The following is a 23,769-nucleotide window of genomic DNA, read 5'->3' as shown; positions in this document are numbered from 1 at the left end:
ATCGAATATAATTATTCGAAATTAAAAGATAGAGGATAAATCATTTGTAATCTGGTTCTTGGTAAATTGCATCCTAATCTTAATACTGAAAATTTTAAGGTCCTTTCTTAAATTATTGTGAAAACGAAATATAAAATGAAGTACATCTTCAATTAGAAATATACTCTGAAATCACAATGGCTTTTTAAACATTCTAGATTAGATAACATATAGTTAGACAGATTGGTCCAAAACCCGAACTAATGCCGAACAGTAAATTTTTCTGTAACCCAACCTTGAAGATAATATCTTCTCGCTAGAATGTGTCAATGTGACTGATACCCCAGAAACGTGCGAGTTCTGTCCACCATATATTATATATATATTTGTTTCTGTTACCCCTGCAAGGAGACCGTATAAACATAAAAAAAAAATTTAAACTACCCTAATTTAGAACCCTCAACATCACTCTTCATAGATTTTCAAATTAATTAAAAAAAGCAATAAAACGAATGAATTAAGATGAACTTCAACAGACTGAGTGGGTTGGGTGTAGAATTATCTTTAATACGTTAGATGGTTAAAAACTCGCCCGAAATTTGTAAAAATCTACTTTTAATAAGCGAGGAAACCTCACAGGCACAGATAAATCTTTATTTCTAGCTTGACAAATTTCCTAACCCTCGTTTAGCTGTTTCGAGGCAGATTGCAGTAAAACTTATTTAAAGAGTCAACCGAACAAAGCAATATAAAATGTTGGAGAATCTCGAGGGAACACAAATATGAATTTTAATACGAAAGTATAATTATTCCAGAAAAACAAAAATATCTTGATCTTAAGCCCAGCACTAATAAACACACTTCAGTCAAAAAGACAGAAAGTCAAAAATCAAATTAAACAAACTTCCGTTACTATGGTGATCTCAAAGTGACTTCAGAATATAAACAATAAACAAAAGTCATGAAAAATAAACAAAAATATGTTAACAAAAATATAAACAAACATGCAACAGGTGCCTCACAACCGCAATGTTGCCATGACAAACCCAATAAAACGAGGTGAACAATGAAAAACAAGGCAACATGGAAAAAAATTGTTTACTTTCATTTCAGAAAATATTTTTCAATTCTAAGTATACTTTTTCACCGAAAGCCACTGTGCCACTTACAGAAAAATTGAATTTTGCTATTTTTGAAAATTTTTTGATTTTCAGAAAAAGAAAATTATTCTTTATTGAAGAAAAATCAAAGAAATATTAAAATAATATAAATATACAGCAAATATTTGCAACAAGCACATAAAAAATAAGAAGAAGAAATAAGAGAGACTAAAAACGATGGATCGCAAGAAAATGGAGAAGTATCGCTCGCAAGCGAAAGAAATGCAAATCAGATATGCACCGTTACAGGGCAAAAAGGCGACATTTCACGTCAATATGCCGCAAGTCAGCAGACGTACGAGCGCTTATGACAATAAATCAGCACGTCAAACGGTCGCCATGAAGACAGGCGCCTCACTCATACCGGATTTGAATAAGCTAATTAATCGCGTGCGCAACTATCCCGATGACCGCTTCGTCTATTTGACCTATATGCTCAGCAAATCGAGCGAATATTTCACGCCCTACAGTTTAATGTGAGTATTTACAAAGGAATCAAATTTGAATTTTTTTGTTTGTGCGAAGAATTCCCATTTCATAATTTTTTTTCGAGCGCTAGTCAAACGGAAATTTCTTATTTTTTTGAGAGGATGTAAAAACATAAAATGTAGCCTACTTTTAGGATGTAAATAAATTAGACAATTCCGTGAAAAGTGATTCCGTGATTTTGTTTTGAACCTGAGGTTAGGTTAGTCGTTAATCTAGGAAAAGATCCAAGCCGATTCCAAGGCCCTCTACCTTGTCCCTAATCTTTTTAAGGAGAATAAGTTTATATGGAATATGGAATTAAAATTATAAGACGATTTTAGAAATCCGAAGGGTACAGAAAAACCTTTTTTGAAGGTTCTTCAGCTGCTTTAGAGGTTATAGATGTGATTCTGTGTGGGATCTTAAAGTATTTAGTGCATAAAGATAGCTTGGACGTTTTACGAATGAATATTGGAAAATATTCTAATAGTTTAACGAGGTTTATCCAAATTTTATTATCCCAACAGGGAAGTGGAATACGCACAGCTACCGAATAAACACCAATATTTCACGATGAGTCGACATGGTGTTACCTATTGGCATTTGTCGGAGAACTTTTTCACGCCACTCACACAATGGCAACAGGAGTTCCAACAGTTCCTAAGCATCATTAAGATACACAGTTTTGCCGTATTTCGCGTGTGGAAGGGTTTCAAGGTCTGGGAGAAGACCGTGAAGTGGCGCAAACAGAATGACGCACGCAACTACTTGCGAGAACATCTCTTCATCGCAATACCACCACTAGCCAAGGCGATTCTACAGTTTCGCGCAGATATAGTGCAACTGAATAAGTTGTCATTTCTTAATATGGCAGGTAACGGTTTTTGAAAAGGTTTTTAGTTATGGATTTTAGCGTGATTCGAATTCAAATTACAGTTATCGAAGAATGGCATCCATTTTATTTCTTGGAGACGCAAATGCGTGTATATGAACGCATGAAGTCGACGCTGCGCGAATTTCACGATCGTTCCAAAACGATGTTATGTGAGTCCACGAATAATATAAATTGAAAATGTTTTTTTAATTATTTTTCTACCGTCTGCAGTTGAAGCCTGCACCGCTGCTATAGTACAGCGCGGTTTCTTTCCCACTGATGAGATCAATTTCTTCCCATCAATTAAGAAAATGAAGGAAGCCATGAATTTCACAGATCGTGCAAAAAAGCGAAACTTTTGCAAAATGCTTTCTAAGTAAGTTAAAAAAATTCTTTTCGGTAATAAATGTTTCTATCACAGACCCCAAGATAAAAATATTCCTTCGAAGTGCGAACCTCGACCAAATTCTTTTCGGTCAAGCCCACCTTTGAGACCTAGATAGATATTGATTTTGAGGAAAGCACCACGACCAGTGGTCTATTGTGACCTCTTTGAGACCTAAGACGGGTGCGGCATCCTTTCGATCGAAAATACAAATGAGACTCTGACAGAACCGCCTACTCTTCATATATTCTGCGATAACGGATAGTAGACATATGACGTTTCCGTCGACTTAAGACATCCTTTAAGCCTACGAGTCGAATAACTTCGAAATAAAACCTTCTGCATGTCGCCTCTGTAATCTTTTTGTACAACTTTCCTATCTGGACATCTTGAAATCTCAATTTGTACGCTTTAACTCATCTACAAATCTTGAAAATATTCTCCTATACTCGTATTATATCAATACACTCATCTTCTCATAATTTTCTATATCCTTTCAGCTTCCTAAGCTATTGCGATAATTTAATGTACCACTTGTTGCACCAACTGACCGCAAGGAGTTTTCATGCATTAGTTGAATCAATGGCAGTACATCACAAGATCGCGCCGACTATGGAAGAATTGCAAGAAAATCAAAGACTGGATGAGCAAATCGAAGCGCCGCGTCCGGAAAATATACCAACGGTATTACAGTAAAAATTAACGGAGATTAAGGGGAAACTCATGATGTCTCTTTTCATTACAGAATCCTTTCTTCATAGCGGAACTTTATATGCTAACGGATCGCATTGATGTGGATCCCTCAGAGTATGAATAAACTATTTTGGAAAACTATTTTTTTTTATTATATAAAATGCTTTTTCATCCATTAGAGAGGTACTGAAGCATATTTTCCAACGTATCTCTTCGCTGATATTGGAGACAGTATCCGAAATGGAAAATTACACAGATGACAAGATGTTTTATCAATATACAGAGTATGTAATTTATAAAAGAAATAAGTTGATTACTCTCACTCTTGCTCTCTTTCTCTTTCTCTCTCTCTTTCCCATTATCACACATTTTCTTTACTATTTTCTTTTATATCTCTCACTACGCCTCCCCTTCTTTTAGACCTTCCATCATGGGTCGCCAGGAGGAGCGCTTAGCAATGACCGCACCAGATTTGAATTTTCTCTTGCGTACCGACGTCCAATTTCAAACCGATCGGTGGGTATTACTTTATATATTATTTTATATAAAACTAATAATGCGGCTTTCTTTTCTCAGCAAACTTATATTCGCCTATATACGCAACGCATATGAAAAGGCTATGCTCTATGCCGAACGTTTCGAAAATATACGCACTAATTATGAGATCGATATGACTACAGATCCGAAGTTACTTACATCGGAGCGAGGTAACTATTTTAAGCTATTATTATATAACTTGAATCCAATCGTTTCTCTATCCTTTAGATTTGGATGCATTACGGGCTTACTGTCATCGTTACTGCAATAATGTACGCGCTTTGGATGGCATTTTATCGGTTGTTAACTTGGGTCTATTGAAATTGACTCAAAGTAGCTTTAAGGAAACCGTTACCCCGATCTGTCATAGTCTGCAAAATGTCCTTGCAACATATATACCAAAGTGAGTAAGGATTCAAACAGGAATACAAATCTAAAGTCAAAGAGGTCTTAAAATTCGACCTTTGAACCTTGAAGCAGGTTGGATTTAGATTTAGTGTCTAGATTTCAAACCAGACAATCAAACAATATTAATAAGAGATATCTCTTGACTTAGTAGAATCTAAAAACTCCCCTAAAACTCTATACAATATTGTACAGACTAGCCGCCGACGAAGTGGATCGTATTACACAAGAGGCACACGATGTCATCAGTCTCATACGCACCGAACCAGAAACTACATTGGAGATTGTCGAACATATACGCATGCTGGAGCGTATTGATGAAGATTTCAACAAACTCTTTCAAGATATTGACTATGCTCATGATTTGTTCATGATCATTAAAGAATTCGAAATACCATGCGAAGATGAGAGGCGCGAAGACTATATGGATTGCGAAGATTTGGTGAATAGAGGTTTTGAATCGCTGAAACAGACTCAAGCGAAGCGACCCGAGTTCATAAATCAGTTAAACGAACGCATGCTAGCCGATATTGAGATCTTGTATGAGGAGATACATGAAATAGCGCTTGCGGTGCAAGTTCCCGAATTATTAGATGTAGGTTGAGAGGGCTGCTAAATGCTTTATAATATTTATAATATATTTCTACCCTAAACAGTTGAAAACAGGCAGCAAAAAAGCGAGGGCCATGTTAGATGATCTCTTAAAGAAACTTAGCGACTGTAAAGAACGTGCTGAAGAGTATATTGGTTATCAAAAGGAGTTTAAGGTAATGAAAGCAAAGTTTTAACAAAGTTTATATATATTGGAACTCATTCTTAATATACACAGATTGATATATCGCAATTTTTCGAAATGGACAATACATTCCAAGAGATCCGACTACGCACCAACTTATGGCAATCGCTGGACGAATGGTTTACTGCTTTAGATACTTGGGTTGATACGGAGTTCAACAACTTGAATGTGGAAGAAATGAATAATTTGAATATGAAAATACTTAAAAACTGTTTGCAATTCGAAAAATATCTACCACCAAATAATATAGTGCCAAAGATGAAAGACTCTGCCGAAGAGTTCAGACTGAAGTTGCCAGTTATTGGTTTCCTACGAAACCCCAATTTCAAGGCGGTAAGCATACGATATATATTTCTCTTTTAGATATGATTCTATATATCGTTTTACCTTTGTATCATAGCGACACTGGACCGAGATAGAGGCGGCACTGAATATACGCGTCTTTCAAGAAGAGGGCATACGTATATCCACCTATGAGGCGGCTGGTGCATTCGAACCAGATAAGGCCGCTATACTGATGGAAATTTCAGCACAAGCTACCGGCGAGTCACAGCTCGAAGCAATGCTGAGGAATATTGAAAATATATGGAAGGAAACGGAATTGGCGATTGTCAGTCATCACGATCAAAAGGATGTATTTATACTGGCCGGCACAGAGGAATTGCAAGTAATCTTAGATGACTCGACTGTAAACATCAATACAATAGCTGCTTCGAAGTTTGTGGGGCCGATAAAATCCAAAATCGAAGAGTGGATCGAACTGATGGAATTGTTCAATGAGATGTTGGGTACGATTATTGATTCCTTGCGCATAAGAACCAACTAGATTCCTTCTGAGCATCACCTTAGTCTTCTGCATTTGCCTCCTTCCTCTTCTCTTCTATTATATATACTAATTTACTCATTCTTTCTTAATACAGAGGTCTGGATGAACTGTCAAACAACATGGATATATTTGGAGGCGATATTCTCATCCCCCGACATACAACGTCAGTTGCCACAGGAGGCGAAAATGTTTTTCACTGTCGACAAAAGCTTCAAAACAATTATGCGTACTGCGAAGAAGGTTGCTCTAGCGCTGCCGGTTATGACCGATCGTGATACCTTCGACGAAATTAATGAAAATAATCGCTTGCTGGACTTGATTAGTCGCGGTCTGGAGGCATATCTCGAAGTGAAGCGTGTGGTGTTCCCAAGGTAATGGAAATTTTATAATTTCTTAATGAATATTAAATAATTTTTCATTTTATCAGGTTCTATTTCTTATCCAATGATGAGCTACTCGAGATTTTAGCTCAGACACGTGTGCCCCAAGCTGTACAGCCGCACTTGCGCAAATGCTTCGACGCCATCTATCGGCTGGAGTTTGGTCAGAAGGAGAGCGGTGATGGCGGTAAAATGATACCGACAAACGATATAATTGCCTTCATTTCGCCCGAAGGCGAAAAACTGCTCTTTGGTAAAGGGCTCAAAGCACGTGGTGCTGTCGAAGAGTGGCTCAGCAAAGTCGAGGAGGCAATGTTTATTGCTGTCAAGCGTTATATGCGTTTCGGCTATCAATGTTATCCGGCTAAAGAGCGCGATGAATGGTTTCAGGGTACAGAATTTTATTTTCTTTCAATTACAAATATTTGTATTAAAAATGTATCTTTTCTCAGACCATCCCAATCAGGTGGTGCTAACAATATCGCAACAACAGTGGGCCGCCGATGTTCATTTTATTTTGGATAATCCAAGAACCGATCCATCCACCAAGATTAAAAAAATGAAAGAATTTGAAAAGAAATGTTTCAAAAATTTAGCTGCCTTAGCGGCTCTAACCCGTAAGGATATAACTTCATTGTTGCGTAAAGTGCTTTGTGCGCTCATCACAATCGATGTGCATGCTAAGGATTCGGTAACACTTTTGATAGATAAGGAGGTGACGAAGAAGTGAGTGGTTTTTAGACTTTGTAACTTCCGTTGACCTTTCATTAATTCAATTTATGACCCAAAAATCCATATTAAACGACATTATCTTTCCCAGTACTGATTTCAACTGGCTAAAGATGTTACGCTTCTACTGGAGCATCGACACAGACAGCGTCTACACACGCATGGCATCAGCCAATATACCTTACTACTATGAATACTTAGGTGCCGGTGGTGTACTGGTATTGACACCACTCACAGATCGCTGTTACCTCTGTTTGATGGGCGCTTTACAAATGGACTTGGGTGGCGCACCAGCGGGTCCAGCCGGTACGGGTAAAACGGAGACAACCAAGGATTTAGCCAAATCCGTGGCCAAGCAATGTGTCGTCTTCAATTGCTCCGAGGGCCTGGACTACAAAATGATGGGACGCTTCTTCTCTGGTTTGGCGCAATGTGGCGCTTGGTGTTGCTTTGACGAATTCAATCGTATCGATATTGAAGTGTTGTCTGTGATTGCACAGCAGCTGATTACTATACGAAATGCCAAAGTAATAAATGCTAAACGGTATGGAAACTATCCTAATATCGGCTTCAATTAAGAGTTCTAATGAGCTTTCGCCCATTACAGCTTCATCTTTGAGGGACGCGAGATCAAACTGAACAAATCTTGCGCTGTCTTCATCACCATGAATCCGGGTTATGCCGGACGTACAGAATTACCTGATAATCTAAAAGCACTCTTCCGTCCCATGTCTATGATGGTGCCGGATTATGCACTTATCTCTGAGGTTATTTTATACTCAGAGGGTTTTGAATATCCGAAAATACTCGCACACAAAATGGTACAGATGTACAAGTTGTGCAGTGAACAGCTCAGTCAGCAGAATCACTACGATTTCGGTATGCGTGCTGTTAAGTCTGTGCTGGTCATGGCGGGTGCTTTGAAACGTGCTGCGCCCGATCAACGTGAAGACATAACACTCATCGCCGCTTTGCGTGACTCTAATATACCAAAGTTTTTGGCTGAGGATGCTGGACTCTTTCGTGGTATACTTAGTGATTTGTTTCCGGGTGTGGAATTGCCCGATTCATCACATCCAGATTTGGAAGAAGGTATGATTGAAGGACTAAAATTGAAGAATCTACAACCCGTGGCAATCACGCTGCGTAAAGGTATACAGTTATACGAGACAATGTGTGTACGTTGGGGTGTCATGTTGGTCGGGCCAACAGGTGGCGGCAAAACGACAGTGCTGCACAATCTGGCATTTGCATTTAATTATTTGTATGAGAATGAAGTACCAGGTCCGAACTTTAAACCCGTCTCTATGCAAACAATGAATCCGAAAGCGGTACATATTAATGAGCTCTATGGTTACGTGGACTCAAAGACGCTAGAATGGCAAGATGGTTTATTGGGTTTGGCTGTGCGTACAGCAGTGAATTGTGAAGGTAAGGTACTGTAGAAAATATACAACAAATATAACAAAAACTCCTTCTTTTCTGCTTCACAGAGGAACTACATCAATGGATCATATGCGATGGTCCCGTCGACGCTGTATGGATTGAAAATTTGAATACTGTACTGGACGATAATAAAATGCTGTGTCTAGCAAACTCCGAACGTATCAAGTTAACCGCTTGGGTACATATGGTTTTCGAAGTACAAGATTTGGCACAAGCCTCGCCTGCCACGGTCTCACGCTGTGGCATGGTTTATGTGGATCCCGATGATTTGGGCTGGCTGCCCTTAGTCGATTCGTGGAAAGCAAGCGAAATCGCGAGTAAACTGACCTCTGAACAAATGGAATTCCTCTACTCGCTCTTCATCAAGTATTTCAACAAGAAATTAAAGTGGGCCAACAAATACGGCACATACATGATACATCAGGTGACAAGCGCCAAGGTGTGTTTACTCTGTGAACTCTTGGCTTCGTTGATCGAGCAGAAAAAGTGGATCAATAGCACAGAGGATGAGTATAAACCACTGTTGAGTAAAATGTTTGGTTGGGGTGTCTTATGGTCTGTCGCTTCAAATTTCAAAGACGCCGAGAAGGATGGTTTCGAACGTAAGATCAGAGAAATTGTGGCAGATGATGCGAACTTTGAGTAAGTTGCCAGTTATATGTAGGCCTTAAAGCAAGTTTCAAATAAGCCAACTTTCATTTCAGCTTTCCTCCCGGCACACTCTGGGATTACTATATCAATATGGAGACTAAGCGGTGGGAAAACTGGAATGCCATAATTGATCAATTTATTTTTGATCCTGAAATGAAATATTTCGACATGCAAGTACCGACTGTAGATACGACCAAGTATGGGTAAGTATATCAATAAGCTCTCAAAAGGAATCAGAAACTTTCCGCGTACACGCCACTCTAAAAAAAGGGTATTCTTCTTTTCTTAGCTACGTATCAGAATTGCTTTTTAATCGAAGATTCCCCGTTATGTTTACCGGAGACACCGGTGTTGGCAAATCAGTTCTAGCCACCTCAGTACTAAAGAAATTATCAAAGGGCAACGTCGTACCAGTGCTACTGAATTTCTCGGCACAAACAGGTAGCTCGCGTACCCAAGAAATGGTCGAGGCTCAATTAGAAAAACGAAAGCGTACACAACTCAGTGCTCCATTCGGTAAAATGGTGATCGTGTTCATAGACGATGTGAATATGCCGCGGTTGGATACATACGGCAGTCAACCGGCGATTGAGCTCTTGAGGTGAGAATGAAAATTTTTAAAAATAATATTTCTTTCATAGTTTTATTTACTTTCCACAGACAATTTTTGGATTTCAAGGGATTATATGATCGTGAGAAGCTCTTTTGGAAAGAGATTTTAGATGTGGTTCTCGGTTGTGCCTGCGCACCACCAGGGGGTGGACGAAATCCACTAACGCCACGGTAAGTAAATCCTAATCTTATTAAGAACACCCATTAAACAAAATTTTTTCACAGTTATGTAAGACACTTCGCGCTGTTCTCACTACCTAAACCGAATAATGACACCTTGACGACTATATTCGCTGGAATACTAACAGGGTGAGCTAAAATTATCAGAATTATCCTTTTCTACTTCAAACTATCTTCAATATCGATTCTTATAGTTTCCTCGACACCTTCTCATCGGTCATACGCCCACTCTCCATACCCATAGTCAACGCTTGCGTCGATGTTTACTCGAGAATTGCCAACGAGATGTTACCAACCCCAGATAAATCTCATTATATATTTAATTTGAGAGATTTATCGAAATGCGTACAGGGCATACTACAAGCAAGCAACACGCATTACAATCAAGAAATACAAATTTTGCGTCTCTTCTTTCATGAGACAACGCGTGTATTCCACGATCGTTTGATCAACGATGAGGATAAAGGCATATTTAATAATATCATGCATGAAGTATGTTTGAAGCATTTCAATCGGGAAGTTATGAAAAAGGAAGAACCACCCATACTCTTTGGTGATTTCATGGTATTTGGTAAACCGAAAAACGAACGCATATATGAAGAGATCAGTGATCATAAGAAGTTGGAGAGCATACTCAACGACTACATTGAGGATTACAACTCGATGACGGGTAAGAGTATGCGTCTCATACTCTTTCAAGATGCTTTGGAGCACACTGTGCGTTTGGCGCGTTTGCTGCGTAGTGATCGTGGTTATGGTTTGTTGGTGGGTGTGGCTGGTATGGGTAAGCAATCGTTGACACGACTTGCCGCACACGTTAACGAGTACAAATGTTTGCAAATCGAATTGAAGCGAAACTATGATATAAATGGCTTTCATGAGGATCTGAGAATTATCTATCGTTTTGCAGGGGTGAGTTGCTGATATTGTATTGAATATCTGAAGCAGTAACCTCAAAATAAATGTGTTCCAGATTGAAAACAACCCGGTGGTCTTCTTAATGATCGATACACAAATTGTGGAAGAAGAATTCTTAGAAGACATAAACAATATGCTTAACTCGGGTGAAGTGCCGAATCTCTTTGAAGGTGACGACTATGAGAAAGTTATCTTAGATGCACGAGAAGCTTGTAATGCCGCAACGTCTGGGGTATATATATGTTTATATATTTTTTTAAATTTTTTTCCTAAACATTAAACTTTTTACAGGGTTGTAGTCGTGACGAAATCTATAAGTTCTTCATCAATCGTGTACGCAATAATTTACATGTCGTGCTCTCTATGAGTCCAGTCGGTGATGCTTTTCGTCGTCGTTGTCGCATGTTTCCATCTTTGGTGAACTGTACCACCATTGATTGGTTCTCAAATTGGCCTACAGAGGCCTTATACTCGGTGGCTTTGGGCGTACTACAAGATATTGCGCGTGACAAGAAGGATCGTGTAGCCTTGGCAAGCACTACGGTGTTTATGCATAAGGTAATTGAATTTTTAGTATTGCTGAATATAGTCGGACGTATCTTTAAAGTATAGTAGTACATATTAGGTCGTTTTCTGTCCCTATCTGGTATATTTCGAATTCCTTTATAATATATAGGACTAAAGCGAACCTATTATGGTTCCAGACAGTCGATTGTTAAACCAAATCATCGTTCCCTCTCAGTCTTATTGGTCTAAAAGTAGACTCAATATAAAACAAAATCTTGAACCTTGAACTTCTTTAGCTACGGAATTAATAATTAATTCAAACTAATAAATTACTTTCTTTTATTTCCCACAGACTGTTGAAGAAGCATCCGTACGTTTTTACAAGGAAATGAAGCGACATTACTACACCACCCCGAGCAGTTATTTGGAACTGTTGAAGCTGTATCAAAACTTACTGAAAGTTAAATCCGATGAGATAATCGCTAAACGAAAGCGTATTGCCAATGGCTTGAATAAAATTTTGGCGACCAATGATATTGTAAGCTAACAACTTCATTAAGCCTCAAGGTTTATCATATTTCTTTTCCATTTTTCAAAGATCGCAGTTATGCAAAAAGAGCTCGAAGTAATGGTGCCACAATTGGACGAGAAGTCTGCTATCATGAAACAATTGGTTGATCGCCTAAACTTTGACACGAAACAAGCGGATCAAGTGAAGGAGGGCGTTATGCGTGATGAGAATGTGGCCAAAGAGAAAGCTGCCGTTTGCAAAGTGATCTCAGATGATGCTAATAAAGATTTGGAAATTGCGATGCCAGCGCTGCGCGACGCCGACGAAGCATTAAAGAACTTGACAAAGGCAGATATCAATGAATTAAAGTCCTTTACCACACCACCTGCACTGGTACAGTTCACCATGGAGGCCGTGTGTATTTTATTGGGCTCCAAGTAAAATTCTTCTAATAAAAGATTATTTGCACTTCCAATTTAAAAATAATATTTCTAGAACCGACTGGGCTTCCGCTAAGCGTATCATGGCTGATGTGAATTTCTTGAAGCGACTCTTTGAATATGATAAGGAGCACATTAAAGAAGACGTGCTTAAGAAACTAAAGAAATATATTGAGCACAAAGACTTTCTGCCTGCGGTAAGTTTACTGAAACATTTCTACTCCGCTCCCTTAATATGATTTACATCCTGTTCTACAGAAATTGGAAAAGGTCAGCAAAGTCGCTTCGTCGGTTTGTATGTGGGTGCTCGCTATGGATAAATTCTCTAAAGTCTACAAAGTGGTCGAGCCGAAATTGAAACGCAAAGAAGCGGCGGATGCTGAGCTCAAAGCCATCATGACCATACTAAAGCAGAAACAGAAGGAATTAGCCGCTGTTGAGGCTAAAATACAAGCGCTACAAGAAGACTTGGAAGAGAAAAATCGTGAATTCAAAATTATACAAGATGCTGTCGATTTGACTTATGGACGTATAAATCGCGCCGGACGTCTGACGTCTGCGCTGTCTGAAGAGGAAATACGCTGGAAGGAAACTGTGAAGGTAATTAACGAACGTTGTTACATATTTCATCATCATATGACCACACTTCCACACATTTCAGACCCTAACACAAGATCTACAATGCGTACCGGGTGATGTGTTGGTCTCAGCGGCTTGTGTTGCCTATCTTGGCGCCTTTTCGACGGAGTATCGTGACGAAATGTGTGAACAATGGGTTGCCAAATGTCAGGAACAACAAATACCTTCGAGTGGGGAATTCTTCTTACTTAAAGTGCTCGGCGATCCATACGAAATGCGTCAGTGGACCATGGATGGCTTACCCAAAGATACGGTTTCAATTGAGAATGGTCTCTATGCCACGCGTGCCCTGCGCTGGCCACTTATGATCGATCCACAAGAGCAGGTGTGCAGTAATTTGTAGAAATATATTTGAAAAATATTATTCATAAGACTTCTTCCAGGCCAATCGTTGGATTCGCAATATGGAGAAGGCGAACGGTCTTATAGTTTGCAAAATGACAGACGGCACTTTATTGCGTACTTTGGAAAATGCTGTGCGTCAAGGATTTCCGGTGTTACTTGAAGATATCGATGAAAACATTGATCCATCGATTCGTCCGATACTACAACGCGAGACTTATGTGCATGAAGGACGTGTCTACTTGAAGTTGGGCGATGTAGTCATCGACTACGATCCACATTTCAAGCTTTACATGACCACAAAATTAGCGAACCCTCATTATTTACCCGAGATTTGTATTAATGTTACATTGGTCAACTTCTTGGTGACAGAAAGTGGACTGGAGGATCAACTGCTGGCGTAAGTACCTACAAGGTTTGGTACTTTAGTGAGTCCTGTACCTAGAATTGGTGGAATCTATATTATTAGATTCTTTCTGTTTTCATTCTTCTCGAGAAATGTATAACGTTTCCTATATCTTCTTAGAAGAACCTATCAACTTATTCTTCTCTAATAAATACTACACATTCTTCCAAATGTTATAGCGACATCGTGGCCATTGAACTACCGGCAATGGAAATTCAACGTAACGATCTTATTGTCAAAATCAACACAGACAAACAGCAATTATTGGCTTTGGAGGATAAAGTACTCAAATTGCTCTACAACTCACAAGGAAATATTTTGGATGACGAGGAGCTTGTCGAAACCCTCAATGATGCCAAGGTGAGTAGTCTTCGATACACACTTTTTTATAGCCTCTCATCGCTCATTCTCGCTTCCAGGAAACTTCGCTGATTATTGCCACACGTCTCATTGACACCGAAGAAACGGAGAAAGTCATAACGGCCACACGTGAAAAGTACCGTTCACTAGCTTCACGCGGAGCTATACTTTATTTTGTTGTAGCCGGTTTGGCTGATGTGGATCCCATGTATCAGTACAGCTTGAAGTACTTTTCACAAGTATTCTGTAATGTCATACGTCAAGAACATCCGAAGCAAACAATCGAGGAGCGCATAACTCAATTAAAACTCGATGAGTTGAAGGCGATTTTCGAAAATGTTTCACGTGGTCTATTTGAAAACCACAAGATTATATTTAGTTTTCTATTAGCGACAGCAATTGAAAAGCAAGAGGGTCGCATTACTCAAATCGATATGAATTTTCTGACACGCGGTCGTGTGGGCGCCGTACCGTATAAGGAAAAGCCAGTCGATATTTTCCTAACAGACGAAGATTGGGAAACTTGTCTGTTTCTGGAAGAAGAGTTGCCAGAGTATTTTAAAGGCTTTCCTGCAGCGTTAAATAAACCATTCTTTCTAGAGATACAAAATACCAGAGAGGTGAGTTGGCATTATATAAAAGCTAGTTTTTCTATTGAAGAACTGTGTTACAGACTTTCAACTTTACCACCTCAAAAGAACAACCTGTCGATAAGTGGAACAAACGTTTGACTATATTTCACAAGCTCATGTTTATAAGAGTCTTTCGACGCGAACGTTTTCTGCTACACGTTGTGCTATATTTAACGGCCACGGTTGGTAAATACTTTACGGAAACTTCTGCAGCAGGCAGTCAATTGAAAACAGTGTATGTAACGGGTTAAAAACCAAACATTTAAAATATAACTCAATTGGTCCGCTTTCTTAGTTTTGGCGATACCAACAGCATCACACCTATGGTGTTCGTGCTCTCCACGGGCTCAGATCCAATGGCTGGCTTTCTAAAATTTGCCGATGAAATGAAGTACATGGATAAATTCTATTCAATCTCGCTGGGACAAGGACAGGGACCCATTGCCGAGAGTTTGATTGAGAAAAGCTTGCGCCTCGGACATTGGGTATTCTTACAGAACTGTCATTTGGCTACATCCTGGATGCGTCAGATGGAAACTATTGTGCGCAATATCACGTTGGGCATAAGCAAGGCGCACGACGACTTCCGTTTATTCCTTTCATCCATGCCAACAAGGAACTTCCCCATCAGCGTACTACAAAACTCAGTGAAGTTAACGAATGAGCCACCCAAGGGAATTAAAGCCAATGTTTTGGGTGCACTCAATGACTTGGAAAGACCTTTCTTCGAAAAGCATGCATTGCATGAGAAGTGGCGTGCTATTGTCTTCGGCCTTTGTATGTTTCATGCGGTCATATTGGAGCGTCGCAAATTTGGTCCACTCGGCTGGAATATTATGTATGAATTCAATGAAAGTGATCGTGATTGTGGTCTCAAAACTTTGGAATTCTTTATTAATCGCACGAAAGTTGAGGACATTCCGTGGGACGCAATATTCTATATTAATGGTGAGATCACTTGGGGTGGACGTGTGACCGACTATTGGGATCAACGTTGCTTGAAAACGGTGTTGAAAACATTTTCGTCACCAAGAATTATCGAACCAGGCTATAAGTACTCGCGTGGTGATCCCTACTATTGCGATCCACAACGTTTTACCGTCAATGAATATATACATTATGTACAGAATTTCCCGACTATTGAGGATCCGGAGATCTTTGGCATGAATCAAAATGCAAATATTGTTTTTCAAACGAAGGAAACGAACTTCTTTATTACAACGCTGTTGTTGGGACAACCACGCGCAGCGGCAGATGAAGGACAAGCGGAGGAAAACGAGACGGCACTCGATGTCATTGATTATATACAAGGTGTGCTGCTAACGAAGATAAAGCGTGATGAGCTGCACGATTCGCTGACAGTTGTAAGTACTAATGAGCATTTCACGTACCAAATCGTTAGTAAAATGAACTAAAAAGTCAGTCATAAGCTCGGATGTCGAGCTGAAGCCTAAACAGTTAAAATTTCGTTATTTTAGTCCAGGTTTTTCATGAACATTGATATGTATTAAGCTCCTAAAACAGCGAAAAAACTTTCTTCACTCATTTCAGTTAGACGCCAAAGGACAACAACCCTCCCTAACCACCGTTTTAGTGCAAGAGATCGATCGTTATAATATAAGCTTGAAAATAGTTCACGACAGTCTGATAAATCTTGCTAAAGCGATTAAAGGTCTCGTCGTGATGTCTGAACAATTGGAGGAAGTCTTCAAAGCTTTGCTCACCAATGTAGTGCCCAATCTATGGGCTAAGAAAAGCTTTCTTTCCATCAAGCCACTACCAAATTACATCGCAGATTTTCAAAGACGCATTGAATTCATACAAAACTGGGCACGTAATGGTGGACCACGTTCCTATTGGATTAGCGGTTTTTATTTTCCACAATCATTTCTCACCGGCTTACTACAGACGCATGCGCGTAAGCGTGTGCTACCCATTGATTCGCTGAAAATCGATTTTAAAGTCTACGATTGGGTCATCATACAACAGGCGGTTTTCGAACGGCGCGTTAGCGGAAAAGATGTGGGTCTAAAGATTTCTATTGTTATTTCATTTTAACTAATTTTCTTTCTTTTCCTCTCAGTTCGAAGGACTTTACGGCCCTCTACCCGAATCGAGTGAAGCTGGCATCAATGTGCACGGCATATTTATTGAGGCAGCACGTTGGGAATCGCAAAAGGGTGGACTCTGGGATGCGAGTCATGGCGAACTCTTTAGTCGTTTACCGGTTGTACGTTTTATACCCTGCTTATCGCTAGTACCTGGTGATCGTTATGACGCGCCACTCTATAAGACCCAAGCTCGCTCTGGTGTGCTCTCAACTACAGGACATTCTACCAACTTCATACTCTCGATTTTGTTGGAGAGCCGCAGTCCACCTGATTTTTGGATTTTACGCGGTACCGCGTTAGTTTCTGGTGTTGCTGATAATATTTCATAAATCATGGATATATTTTATGTTGACTTTTGTATGATATGAATACTTTAATAAAAAATAAATAAAACGAATATAATTTTTTTTTATATTTATAAGGAATACAGTATGAGGAATCTTCAGTAAGAATTTAAAATTGTTTATCATTATTGCTCTTCCGTAACGAATCTCTTTTTATTCAATCCTCTTTCATGTCAATACCATTACCATTATCAACTGAAGACCGATTAGTTGTGCCATCGACTTCATCCATTATGCGTTGCAATTGGATTTCATCGTCTGGATCAATTGGTGCTACAAAGATATCGCGTACAGCACGAAATTTGCCCGCATTGAAAAGATGTTCATTCTCCAAACGAAAGTAATTCCAGACATAACGTCTACAAGGATTATATATATAGAGTACATATTTTACCCAAAATACTTAAAACTCATATCAAGGTTTACCTAAACATTTCCAGTCCACTGGCAATCGAATTGCTATGAAATACAGTCATATAGTCTTGCTGATATAAGTAAAGCTTGAGGGCCCAAAATATACGACAGAAAAAATTCTCAATAATGGCAAAGTAATAGAAGCTCTAAAAAGCAAAAGTTTTGGAATGATTACGATGACAATATAAGAAGACTCAGAAGTAGATTCCGCTTATGAAAATCAGATAGAATATTCACTAAGATTAAAGCAAGTATATTCCTATCAACACTACTCACCACCGGATATAGTAGTTGATCACGCAAAAAGATATTTTCACCACTAAACTTCTTGAACACACCAAAATCCATAATCATATCCCAGACGAGAGTGTAAACTGTTTGCATGACATTCGATATTATAAAGAACCACACAAATGGATTATCAAAGAAATAATCATAAGAGTCTAAAAAATGTAATAGGTGGTAATAGGACGAAAACAGCGAAAACACTGCGTGTACTTACGACGCGTGCCGGCCATGAAATAGCCGAAAAATGCCACAACAAATGACATCGAATACTTGCCCGCATTCACGATGAACGGGAAAACCTTACCCGTGTCATGATAGCGTCTTAAACACTGAGCGAAACGAAACCAAGCGGGCACCACCAAAACCACCGGGAATAGTACCTGATGTCGTGCCAGACATGCATGCGGCTCAAAAGCATTATTCAAGTCCAAATTGGTGCAGTAAAAACAGATAGTGTACGCATAGTCCACCACACAATAGGCGAGCGAGTTCAGCTGATCGCCCAACCAGAATTCGGCGAAGCCCACATGGAAAAATGGCGCACACATAACGCGACCCTAATTGGGGGATAAGTGCATTAAAATATGTGAGAGTAATGATTAAATGGAAATCTATAAAGATACCATGACTTTGAGGAACCACTTGCGTGCAGAGTAATTTAGAATCGGTAAGGGATTTACTAAAAGTACGGCCATAGTGATAAACAGCGTTAATGGAAAGACGAAGCGTGGCGTATACAAATAAGCCGAGTGTATGAAAGCGATCATGGCAATCGTAACGATTACCGCCAAGGCGACAGCCATTTCCATAACATTCGCAGCGGTCAAATACTGCCGCGGATCCAATTCGAAAATGAGCACATGATTAACACCAACTTTACGCCAGCCGTAGATATTAATGCTAATCAAAGCCAAATAAATAGCTATGCAGTAAGGGGCACGAAAGAGTCGGATACAGGCGTCCAAATTGGTCGAATCCAAATCCGTCATATAAACTGCAAAGAGCATTTGCTGTTGAGTGGCGCAGTACGAAGGACTCACATAACACTCACGTGAAATGCCAAGTGCTGTGAAGAGTACTACCAAAGCGCCCAAATAAACGCCAACACGGAACGAAGTCCACGGATGGTGTACCTCTTCGAGCGGTGGTACACGCAAACGCTTCATAGCGCGCTGACGATCACCATTCTCCAAATAGTTGGTCACAACATCCTCGGTATCGTGTATCAGATTCATTATCTCACGATTGGTGTAAAAGAATGCTGTATCGACATTCGCTTGAAACCATTCCTTGCCGGTGGTATTGCGTAGTAACTGAAAGTGCGCGAAGCACGAAACATATGAATTCAGTATATTAACTTTAATCCCGCACAGACCTTATCATGTTTCTTCAATATCTTTCTAAATCCTGTGTGATTCAATGATTGATAGTTCTGCAACAGCACTAGGCTGAGATACAACTCACTGAAAGCGAAGCGATAGTCTTTCTTCTTACTCTTTGATAACACTGTTAAGAGATCTGGTATTGAGATGCGGCCGCGTTGCTCAGCTTCGCTCAGCGATTTCTTAAGCTCATTCGTCAAGGCAACATGTTTGCGTTTAGCTTCGGCTAACTTTTCAGCGAAGAAGGTGTTGACCTTTTGCAGTTCCATATCGCAGCGCTCGAAGAATTTGTCATCGAAGACGGCTTGATATGACTGAATTGCGCGTAGTTCTGATTGATCGGTGGGCGCATTGTCAACCGCTATTAAGATCATCTCTTTTAGTTGCTGGAATTTATGTTATTTTGGTAGACTCTCTTGGTTGTATTTATTCGTTTATTACTGACCTCGTAATTGATGTATTGACTACGCCATTCTGGCGTCAAAAATGCGGAAAGTCTCTCCGTAAATTTCATATTTACAATTAATGAAGATGTGTGAAAATACTACTATTTTTTGAGCGATAATATTAAAATATTTTTAGTTTTCAATATCGAGTGCTTTCAAACACTTTTCAAAAGTATCTACATTAATTGGAAAGTTCTATAAGTAAGACACTTTTTCAGAAATGATGCTCTAACTGACGGTGTATTTTTATAATTAAAAGCATGAAAAGAAAACCGACCTAAATTCGAAATGCAGTGAAGAACTTGGTGCACAATTTTTATGAGTACTCACTCAACCCAACCAAAGTGGACGAGATCATTGAAATTTAGAACCTACTTATGCAATTATATAGAATTCATCGACAGTATAGACAATATTTTCGCTAATCTTAGGAAAAATTCTACATCTCAACGCCTGAACTATGAACATTCCTATGATACCAGACAATAAGCTCCAAAATTCAGCGATATCGATCTATATCTCCCCCCGCAACAGTATGAAGAGTGCAATAATTTTCATCCGTATAGTTTGCTCTAAGCCATATACACATAAGGTGCATGTTTTCAATGTAAGAGCTGGAAAATCACAGCTTTTCAGTTTAAAAATTAAATTTAAAAAATTGGCAAAATATCTTAAAATTACAAACACTGTAAATGAGTTAAGTAATAAGAAATATTTAAAAATCTTATATATAGAAAAATATATACATGTATGGAAAATAAATAAAAATATTTATATATAATCATTGTAAAATGACCATGTTAATAAAAATTAAATTTTTTTTCGAAAAAATATTGCAATGTAGATATAAAAAATTGTGGTTGTAAGTCATTTAATTATTAAAAAATAAATATTTGGTAAAAATATATTTAATATCCATATTTGTTCTAAATTTCCATCAAAAAATGTATATATAATTTTAAATTATTATAAATTGTGTTCAAAAAATAATGTAAATTTTCATTTTGTGAAAAAAATTATTCATTCGTGTAAATTTATGTTGCCGCCTTTATTAAAATAGTCCCTATTCGATATTATGGATGTATGCCAATGCTTCTTCCCATCGTCGAAACACTTCTTAAACTAAACCTTTAGCTCTTTGGCCGATTTCTCGTATGCTTGTAAAACGACGGTCCTTTAGGATTCTCTTTATTTTTTGGAAATAGGAAAAAGTCATACGGATTCATGTCTGGCGAATATGGGACATCGTTACAGTATTGTTTTTGGCCAAGAATTCATGAATAAGCAACGAAAATCGCGAAAAAGCCAAGGCTTGACAACTGATTTTTGTTTATTTTTTTTTTTTGAACACACCAAGACTGTGATAAGAGTATTTAGGACAAATAGAATATATTCACTAACCTTTGATGATCAGCAAAATCCACAGCTTCGGGTACGCCGCATAAGTAATACAACAATAGAACAAAAACACTTCTCATATATCTAACCTAATCTGCACACCTAGCACTTTCTACTTTTAATTTCAACTATGATAAACTTTACCTATTTTTATTTACTTTTTCTAAAACAACTTTGAACTTTGAACACCTTTAATATTTTTACACATTTTCATACAAGCACTATAAACCTTAAATTGATTTTATTTACAAAAATTGCAAAAAAATATTGCTTCAAGCTATTCACTCTATAAAAACACTTTCATATAAACCCATTATTAAAAATTTAACTCCCATAAAGCATTACTTTAATTTTACTGAAACCTGCTCAAACCCTTTCAAAAATCCCTAATTATTTAATCACACAAATTTACACTCCCCTCACCAACTTACTATTTTATACTGAAATGAAATTAGAAAAATATATAAAATGCATAATTAAAATTATATAAAAATAAAATATAAATATTACAAATTTAAATGTGAAAATAAATTTAATGTGAAAACTTTATTTTATTTTTAATTTACGTAATGTTCATTAAAAATCAAAGAACGAAAAAAGATAATAATCACACATCATGCTAAAATGTTAAAAATATAGCTTCGCAAAATACTCCACAAAGCAATTTGGGTTTCTACAAATTTCCTCTCATAAGAATTGACTAAAGAGAAACTTATGCGCTCTTCATTTTCCAAATCTACCGCTATTTGCATAGAAAACTAATTGATGCTACATTCACTTTGATTTCAACAATAAGCACTTATAATTATTATACTATAAATATTTACTTACTCAAAAATAAATAATTTTTTTCAAAACTAATCCATTTCGTAGTAAAGTTCACATTTCAATTGCAAGTTATTCAATTTCAAACACGAATTGTCTTGTTTTTACCGAACGCAACACAATTTAATACTTCGTTAATAACCGCGCGTACCGACAACCGAACATACCCGAGTAACTGAAAGTATTAATTTAAAATTAAATAAACAATTATAAATAGTTTAATATATTTACTTACTCAAAAATAAACACAAAAGTATTCCATTTCGCAGCAACATCTTGTCCTATTGGAAGCAACACATTTTTATACGTCGTTGACCACCGCGCGCACCAACTACCGTACTTATATCGAGCAACGGTACTATATTCCCCGTTCTCATTTCTTTGCATACTACGTAATCAGTTTTTTTGTTTTTATATTTACTTAGTGCAGCTATTTTTGGCGATTCTTTACTTATCGGTTTTCCTGGAATATGAAGTCTTTATAAATATAAAATAAAATTAAATTAAATTAAATTAAATTAAATTAAATTAAATTAAAAATTAAAAATCAAAAATTAACAATGAACAATTAAAAATTAAATTTTTTTATTAAAAATTAAAAGTTTACAATTAAAAATAAAAATTGAAAAGTAAAAATTAATTTTTCTTTTATTAAAAATTAACAATTAAAAATTAAAAATTAAAAATTACAAATTACAAATTACAAATTACAAATTACAAATTACAAATTACAAATTACAAATTACAAATTACAAATTACAAATTACAAATTATAAATTACAAATTACAAATTACAAATTACAAATTACAAATTACAAATTACAAATTACAAATTACAAATTACAAATCACAAATTACAAATTAAAAAGAAAAAAATTAATTAAAAATTAACAATTTAAAATTAAAATTTAAAATTTTTTCAAATATAAAATTTTAAATTAAAATTTAAAATTGAAGTTTAATAATTAAAAATTAAAAATTAAAAAAAAATATTAAAAATTAAATATTAAAAATTAAAAAGTAGAAACTTACAATGAACAATTAAAAATTAATTTTTTTTATTAAGAAATTAAAACTTAACAATTAACAATTAGAAATTACAAATTAAAAATTAACAATTAAAGGTTAAAAAAAAATTATTAAAAATAACAATTAAAAATTGAAATTTAAAATTTTTTAATTTTTTTAAATATAAAATTTAAAATTAAAATTTGACAATCAAGAATTAAAAATTAAAATTTTTATAATTTTTTTAAACATAAAATATAATTTTATTTTTAAATATAAAATTAAAAAACAATTTAAAATAAAAAATTTAAAATTTAAAATTAAAATTAACAATTTAAAATTTAAAATTTTTAAAATTTTTTTAAAAACATAAAATTTAAAATTAAATTTGACAATCAAGAATTAAAAATTAAAATTTAAAATTTTCAAAAATTTTTTAAATATAAAATTTAAATTTTGCTTTTAATATTAAGATTAAAATTACCAATTTAAAAAAAAAATAAAAATAAAAAAATTTAATATTAAAAATTAAAATTTAAAATATTTAAAATTTTTTTTAAACATAATTTTTTATAAAAATTTTTTTAAACATAAAATTTAAAATTAAATTTGACAATCAAGAATTAAAAATCAAAATTTAAAATTTAAAAACTAAAAATTTAAAATTTAAAATAAAA

At 36.6% G+C, this 23,769-nt stretch overlaps 2 protein-coding genes across 4 annotated transcripts; one reads left to right on the top strand and one right to left on the bottom strand.

Moving 5' to 3' along the window:
• The first annotated feature begins 742 nt into the window (after positions 1 to 742).
• On the top strand, positions 743 to 17,378 carry LOC105209101 (dynein axonemal heavy chain 6). 2 transcript variants are annotated; one of them, XM_054231324.1, is made up of 40 exons: positions 743 to 1,038; positions 1,194 to 1,615; positions 2,135 to 2,481; positions 2,544 to 2,651; positions 2,713 to 2,857; positions 3,367 to 3,550; positions 3,612 to 3,673; positions 3,739 to 3,843; positions 3,980 to 4,075; positions 4,136 to 4,266; positions 4,325 to 4,499; positions 4,697 to 5,096; positions 5,158 to 5,268; positions 5,331 to 5,630; positions 5,698 to 6,085; positions 6,218 to 6,494; positions 6,551 to 6,894; positions 6,956 to 7,229; positions 7,324 to 7,776; positions 7,840 to 8,663; positions 8,726 to 9,320; positions 9,383 to 9,532; positions 9,619 to 9,930; positions 9,990 to 10,112; positions 10,167 to 10,250; positions 10,316 to 11,033; positions 11,095 to 11,271; positions 11,331 to 11,597; positions 11,899 to 12,084; positions 12,145 to 12,494; positions 12,553 to 12,694; positions 12,756 to 13,097; positions 13,159 to 13,461; positions 13,520 to 13,878; positions 14,064 to 14,244; positions 14,304 to 14,864; positions 14,918 to 15,111; positions 15,172 to 16,240; positions 16,428 to 16,898; positions 16,960 to 17,378. In XM_054231324.1, exons 2-40 carry the CDS (start codon positions 1,317 to 1,319, stop codon positions 17,314 to 17,316), a joined length of 11,964 nt encoding a protein of 3,987 aa, XP_054087299.1. In that variant the 5' UTR covers positions 743 to 1,038; positions 1,194 to 1,316; the 3' UTR covers positions 17,317 to 17,378. The 2 variants fall into 2 exon arrangements, with proteins under 2 accessions (XP_054087299.1, XP_011177600.1); XM_011179298.3 differs by lacking the exon at positions 743 to 1,038 and having other exon boundaries at positions 1,127 to 1,615.
• Positions 17,366 to 20,016, bottom strand: LOC105209100 (xenotropic and polytropic retrovirus receptor 1-like). 2 transcript variants are annotated; one of them, XM_011179297.3, is made up of 8 exons: positions 19,861 to 20,016; positions 19,409 to 19,801; positions 19,085 to 19,346; positions 18,657 to 19,027; positions 18,248 to 18,590; positions 18,022 to 18,188; positions 17,758 to 17,891; positions 17,366 to 17,690 (listed from the first exon to the last, which is right to left on the bottom strand). In XM_011179297.3, the coding sequence occupies exons 1-8, from the start codon at positions 19,927 to 19,929 to the stop codon at positions 17,489 to 17,491; spliced, it is 1,941 nt and encodes a 646-aa protein (XP_011177599.1). In that variant the 5' UTR covers positions 19,930 to 20,016; the 3' UTR covers positions 17,366 to 17,488. The 2 variants fall into 2 exon arrangements, with proteins under 2 accessions (XP_011177599.1, XP_054087300.1); XM_054231325.1 differs by lacking the exon at positions 17,366 to 17,690 and having other exon boundaries at positions 17,816 to 17,955.
• Between the last annotated feature and the right edge of the window lie 3,753 nt (positions 20,017 to 23,769).

The sequence above is a fragment of the Zeugodacus cucurbitae genome, chromosome 5 (assembly GCF_028554725.1).
Source record: "Zeugodacus cucurbitae isolate PBARC_wt_2022May chromosome 5, idZeuCucr1.2, whole genome shotgun sequence".
Taxonomy (NCBI): Eukaryota; Metazoa; Arthropoda; class Insecta; order Diptera; family Tephritidae; genus Zeugodacus; species Zeugodacus cucurbitae.
Note: the sequence above shows the minus strand (reverse complement) of the source record. Positions and strands in the feature narration are given on the sequence as shown.

Excerpts from the sequence above, each read along its gene's own strand:
- LOC105209101 (XM_054231324.1), top strand. The coding sequence starts at position 1,317 with ATGGATCGCAAGAAAATGGAGAAGTATCGCTCGCAAGCGAAAGAAATG. Across the intron at positions 9,533-9,618 it reads GTAGATACGACCAAGTATGG|CTACGTATCAGAATTGCTTT; the intron begins GTAAGTATATCA and ends TTCTTTTCTTAG. Across the intron at positions 11,272-11,330 it reads GTAATGCCGCAACGTCTGGG|GGTTGTAGTCGTGACGAAAT; the intron begins GTATATATATGT and ends AACTTTTTACAG.
- LOC105209100 (XM_011179297.3), bottom strand. The coding sequence starts at position 19,929 with ATGAAATTTACGGAGAGACTTTCCGCATTTTTGACGCCAGAATGGCGT. Across the intron at positions 19,802-19,860 it reads GTCAATACATCAATTACGAG|CAACTAAAAGAGATGATCTT; the intron begins GTCAGTAATAAA and ends CATAAATTCCAG. Across the intron at positions 17,691-17,757 it reads AGTGGACTGGAAATGTTTAG|ACGTTATGTCTGGAATTACT; the intron begins GTAAACCTTGAT and ends TAATCCTTGTAG.